The sequence below is a fragment of the Chenopodium album genome, chromosome 2 (assembly GCF_948465745.1).
Source record: "Chenopodium album chromosome 2, dcCheAlbu1.1, whole genome shotgun sequence".
NCBI classification, from domain to species: Eukaryota; Viridiplantae; Streptophyta; class Magnoliopsida; order Caryophyllales; family Amaranthaceae; genus Chenopodium; species Chenopodium album.
Genome location: NC_137835.1, coordinates 1493022 through 1499136, shown reverse-complemented (window position 1 = coordinate 1499136; position 6115 = coordinate 1493022). Strand labels below are relative to the sequence as shown.

Genomic DNA, 6115 nt, shown 5'->3' with positions numbered 1-6115 from the left:
AGGAAAAGGACAAAAAACAGGTATACCAGAATGCCAGCTAAGAGCAGGAAAATATCAGGCCAAAAAGAGAATAAGGAATTTAGGATAAATATCCTTAATAATTGTTTGTTTGATCTGTACGGAGTTTTAAAAACCATTATCATTAGTTTTAGCAATTCGTGATCATTTGCTTGGCTAAGCATTTAATTTTAACAATTACGAGTACTTCTTAACCCTCTCATATTACATTCATCATAGATACGGTTATTATATACCCAAATAATCGAGATTCATTTCATTTCATTATATCCGAGTATTCGTATCCAAGATCCAAGATCAAATCTCACTCACATTATTCTCCATTCGCACCCCTCACCCAAAAAAAAAAAGAGGTAGGCAAAACAGTTGAGACTTAAGAAGGATAAATTGTGTCGGCATCAGACATTCAGGCCCCAACTCACTGGTGTGACCTCTCTCCTCTCTTTTTTCTCCTTTCACTCTCATACAAAATAGAAACAACAAATTAGAGATAGAAATTAATTTCAGAGTTGGGTTTTCTGGAAAATAACATGCAGTGGCACTCCAAAATGTGGGCACTTCACAAACACAAATTATCAATTTTCAAATTAGGGGTAATGATTTTAGCTACTACTCTTGCTTTACGAGTTTTTCTCTACCATAATAGCTCTAGATTTCCTCCTGATTCTACCTTTTTTCAAAGAATTACTTCATTTCAATCCCGTTCTTCTTCTTCGTTGTCTGAACTAATTGATGGGTCTGATTCTAGCTCTTCAGATTCCGGAATTTCTGATCAAATTCCTATAAAACGAGGTATTTTTTCGATTTTTATGTAAAAAGTTCATTATGATTACTATTATTATTGTTGGAATTTATGATTGTTTTTTCATGTTTTGCTGTAAGAGTGTAAGTAATGCCTAAAGATTTCATGATTTCAATTTTTTGTGTATAAAGTGACAACAAAACAATAATTCGTCACTATGTTATTTGATTCGGTGGTACAATATTGGGTTCAAAAACACAATTTGCTTCCTAGTTTTGTTAAATTAGCTTGAAATTGTAGTACTAGAATGTACCAATTTGCATTCTTTGGATCACATTTTGGTGGGGGTTAGTGAATTAGGTAACACTACCCTAAGTTTCCCACCAAAATTAGCTCGAAAGTTTATCACTGGCATGTAAATTTGTATTTTTTAGATCACATTTGGTGTGGGGGTTAGTGAATTAGGTAACCTGACTCAGCTGAGTTTCCCATCCAAATTAGCTCGATAGTGTGATACTGCACATCGCATTACAAATTCATACTTGTTGGATCACATTTCGTGTGGGGGTAGCGATATAGGTAACACTGGCCGAGCTGAGTTTGTTTTTCCATTTGCTCGGGGAAGTAGAAGATCAAATTTTAGTGTAATGAAATAATTTTGGGCATTGTTCAAATTTCATTGTAGATTTGTTGTGGTAGAATTTTCTGTCATTGTCTTTACCGTTTTTGCAGTTTGCCTTTGAATGAGGAAATTGAGTTCTTTAGGATTACATTGGATTTGATAAGAATGTAGCAAAAATATACTTCTACTACGTATTAATTTGGCTACTAGCTAGGTTAGCTATTATCAAAAGGGAATATTTTCTTGAATTGACTCAAAAGCATGAGAATTATTGATAAGTGTGAAATGTAGTTGGTGAAATTAAGTAGGTAATGGATTTCAAAATAAACAAAAAGAAATTAAGTAGGTAATCAGGTGAACATGTGCATGAAATTGAGTGTTAATAGCTGTCCATCTGGTCTTACTAATTACCAATCTCGAAATATTCAGAGATTGTTTGGTTTGAGATGTTTAGTTATTGGGAATTGTATGTTATGCTTTCTAAGTGTCCATGGTAACACATTGCAGTCATCTATTATTTAGTTCATAAGTTTATATTACTCACCTCCATGTCTTCCTAGCTCCTATATACAATACGAGTAGTTAACATGAGGACAGAATTATGTTCGTGTATCACAAGCAATTTGGTGCATGATTTTATCATGAGGATCCCCATTTAAATCGTATTCATTACAGCAACTAATTTGTTCTACTTAACTAGTTGTGATGGCAATGGTTTTTCTTTAGTTGGTTGATTTAATTACTACTATGATCTAAATGCAGAAAAGTGTGGCGATCTTTTTAACGGGGATTGGATCCCAAATCCAGCTGGACCTGCCTACATTAATGAAACTTGCAATTTCATTGAAGAGCATCAGAACTGCATGAAGAATGGGAGGCCTGATTCAGAATATCTCTACTGGAGGTGGAGTCCAAAAAATTGTGAGTTACCTCAGTTCAATGCTATGACATTTCTAGAGATGATGGAGAACAAAACGTGGGCATTTATAGGTGACTCTATCTCTCGAAATCATGTGCAGTCCTTAATTTGTATGCTCTCAAAGGTATAGTAACATCTCTTGGCATGCTAGTATTTGTTTAACCTTAGAATGGTACGATAAAGGCCTATTCATAAGTTATGTTTTGCAATGTGATGTTCTTCAGGTGGAAGAAGCAGAGTTGTTTTATCATGATGAAGGATACAAATCTAAAGGATGGCGCTTCCCATCTTACAACGTGACCGTATATGTTATATGGTCTCCCTTTCTGACAGATGCGACTATTTATGAAGACATTAATGGTGTCTCAACTCAGGATCTTGAACTGCACCTTGATAGACTTGATAAGAAGTGGACTGATTTGTACAAAAACCTGGACTACATGATCTTCTCCTCTGGAAAGTGGTTTCTCAAACCAGGAATATACTATGAGAATGAAACAGTTTTGGGATGTCATAAATGTCAGAAGAACCTCACTGACCTCAGTTTAGAGTTTGCTTACCGCAAAACTCTGCAGTTAGTGTTCAACTTTGTTGCTACATCTGATCATAAAGGGTTAATCTTTTACAGGACTCTTACGCCTGATCATTTTGAAGGTGGAGAGTGGTCTAGTGGAGGAAAGTGCAATAGAACTGTCCCATTTAAAGATGGTGAGGTTGAGATGAAGTACATGCAAAAAATGCTGCGACAAATTGAGCTAGAGGAATTTGAGAAGGCAGTAGCTCGGGCATCCGAGAATGGTGTGCAACTAAGACTTCTGGATTTAATGAAGCTTTCCTTGTTAAGGCCTGATGGGCACCCTGGTCCATATCGACAACATTACCCTTTTGCACTGGATGAAAATGCACAAGTCCAGTACGATTGTCTGCATTGGTGCTTGCCTGGGCCTATAGACGCTTGGAATGATGTAATCATGGAAATGATAGTGAACGGATGAGTTCTTTTGAAGAGACTTGTAAACAAGATATGGAACGGTGTGTGAATACTAAATGAGCAACATCATTCATGAGTAAATAGAGGACATCACCCTATGGTGGGTTATACTAAAGGTTAAAGTTTACTTTTTTCTCCCCTGGTTTTCCAAGCTATTAGTCCTAATTTTGTGATTCTCTTGGCTGATTTATTGTATTTTTGATGTACTGGGTTGATGAGAACTTTCTGAAAAGGTCATTGTTGCTGTTATCTCTCGTGGTAAATTATATTCCTGATTTGATGGCTCGTTTTGGTTGTCTTGAACTGTGAAGAAGCAATTATGTAATGAAAGGGTCATACTTGCTGTAATTGTTGCTATTATCTATGCATGAGGATATGCAGAAGCTGGGATTTTTCTTTTTAGTGTCGCAACTCATTATGTGCGAGTCTCAGTTCGGGTGGTTGCATCTTTTTCTTGTGCATGGATCTTGTAGGAATCTGGAATCATGTTAACAACGAAGAATGTTGTCTCTTCAACAATTAGAGGATATTGAGCAATTTTTTAGGTCAAGAACTTAATCGAAGATTGATCATTCGCCAGGTACTAGCTGGAAGAATTTACTTTGGTTCTCTTAAACTTTGCCTAGTAGAATATATGTGATCGTACATGCAAGTACTGAAATTAAAAAGTGGGTGTAGTTTTGTTTGCATGCAGTCTTGACTCTTTTAGGACAAGATTTTTGAACTGTTGAAGTCTTTGAACTTAACTTCTTACTTCTGTATTTTCTTACTGTAATTTTTTTGGCAATAAAATTTCTGTAGTTGTTCTTAGAAGTAGAGGCTTAGATATATAAATTGATTGATATTTCAACTATGCTTGTGTGCGCTTCTTTTGATAGTTTAGTGTTCATTCCATACACTTAATTTTTGTGCTCCATACACTATAATTTCTTGAGAAAAAGCTATTTTTTTTAGTTAAAATCTTTGAATCACCCAGAAATTTTACCTGATACAGTGATACACTTTCACATAACAGTTGCATGTTCATTTTATTAAGACTATATGCTCATTAGAGTCCAACTAGTGGAACTGGGGTCTGGTGAGTGTGGTGAGTGCTAAGTGGTGACCCAGTCCAACACTCCAACTAATAAGAATTGGGTTATCAACGGTATTTTTTGTGTATTGGGCTCGAGTGGCCTAGTGTGTGAGAGAGATGGACTTGCCCTAATCAATCACCCCCTCCCCCACCCCACCACTCAAAAAAAAAAAAATAAAAAAAAATAAAATAAAAATACTCCCTCCATCCTGTTTGTGTTTTGTCACGGACTCACGGTATATGAAAAAGTAGATGAAGGGCCTGTTCTCATTTACTTAATTTCAGTTCAGTTCAGTTCAGTTCACCTCAGCTCTTAATTTTTTTCTCTCATAAAGTATTAGCTCCAATCAGTTCAGCTCCTAATTTTCTTCTCTCATAAAATATTCATTTCAGCTCAGTTCCCTTTAGCTCCAAATCAGTTCAGTTCAACAGCCCCGAATTACATTAATAAAAGTGAAAAGTACAATGACAAAAGTTAGAAAGAGAAAGTGGAAAAAAGTACAAGACATGTGCAAAATCAAGGGTAAAAAATATTATGGGACAGAGGAAGTAGCTGATAAAAAATATTCAATATTATAAGTAGATCGTACGTGGATAAAAGATGCAAGAATCACTATCTAGACTTAAACTTGAATTTCGTTTATATTTAAGGTTACATTTACGATTATGATTTTAATGAATGGTTAATCTTGAGAATTGAACTAAATAACATTATATGAGTACTCAATCATCGCATCATCAACCTTTCCTTTCTTGTTCATTTGTTAGTATTTCTTTTTGGGTGGGGTGCGTATGGAGTGTCATAAATGATAAATAATGTGAGTGAGATTTGATCACGGATCTTGGATACTTCAATATGGGTTGCGGAAGGGTCACAGATTAGGGAGATTTCATCTCGGACCTTGGATATTCGAATATAATGGAATGAAACAAATATCGATTTTTGGGTTATATAATAACCGTGTCTATGATGAATTAAAGAGAAATCAGTCATGGAGGCTTAAATTTAATCGTAATATCAAAATGTATATATGCAATTAAACAAACTCAAGGCTAACTTTATTGCTTGCATACTTAAGTTCAAAGTAGTATTTCAAGGCTAACTTTATTGCTTGCATACTTATGTTCAAAGTAGTACACTAATACACTAACATGCTCTTTATATAGAGCCTAATGACTGCTTGCATAAAGTTGTACACTAATACACTAACATGCTCTTTTTATAGAGCCTAAATCCACCACTACTAGTAAAATATATCCAACAGAAGTATCTAATTGCCTAACTCCACCACTACTAGTAAAATATATCCAACAGAAGTATCTCATTGCATTAGAGCTCAACTTCCGTGGCTAAAACGACAAATGCCAATAAATGGACAGGGGACATTTGCTTGAGTAAAGTTGCATAGATGTAGAAACTCGTGAGAAAAGTGGCAAGGCTTATGAGGGCAAGCATACCCTACCCTATGGTATAAGCATACCATATCATTGATATTTGGACGTAGCTCCTCGTTTCCGTGTGCAAACGTGCACTTTTCTCGTTCTTCAGTATTGAAATGTTTCTTCCTGCATAGCTTTGTCTTATACTTTGACATGGGTGGAGGGTTAGGAAGAACGAAACCAAATTTGGCAACCAATGAGTGAAGACTAGTGTCTACACTTGGTCCAAATAGAGTATATGGCCTAGCATTGATATCTGACTCTAGCCCTGGCCCAGTAGACATTGGCTGAGATCCAAGCCCAATAGA

The 6115-nt window shown here is 35.7% G+C and overlaps 1 protein-coding gene across 1 annotated transcript; it reads left to right on the top strand.

Annotated features, from left to right (window-relative positions):
• The first annotated feature begins 362 nt into the window (after positions 1 to 362).
• On the top strand, positions 363 to 4105 carry LOC145578878 (protein trichome birefringence-like 23). Its single transcript, XM_081636180.1, has 3 exons — positions 363 to 810; positions 2145 to 2425; positions 2526 to 4105. The coding sequence occupies exons 1-3, from the start codon at positions 549 to 551 to the stop codon at positions 3294 to 3296; spliced, it is 1314 nt and encodes a 437-aa protein (XP_081492306.1). The 5' UTR covers positions 363 to 548; the 3' UTR covers positions 3297 to 4105.
• Positions 4106 to 6115: the final 2010 nt, after the last annotated feature.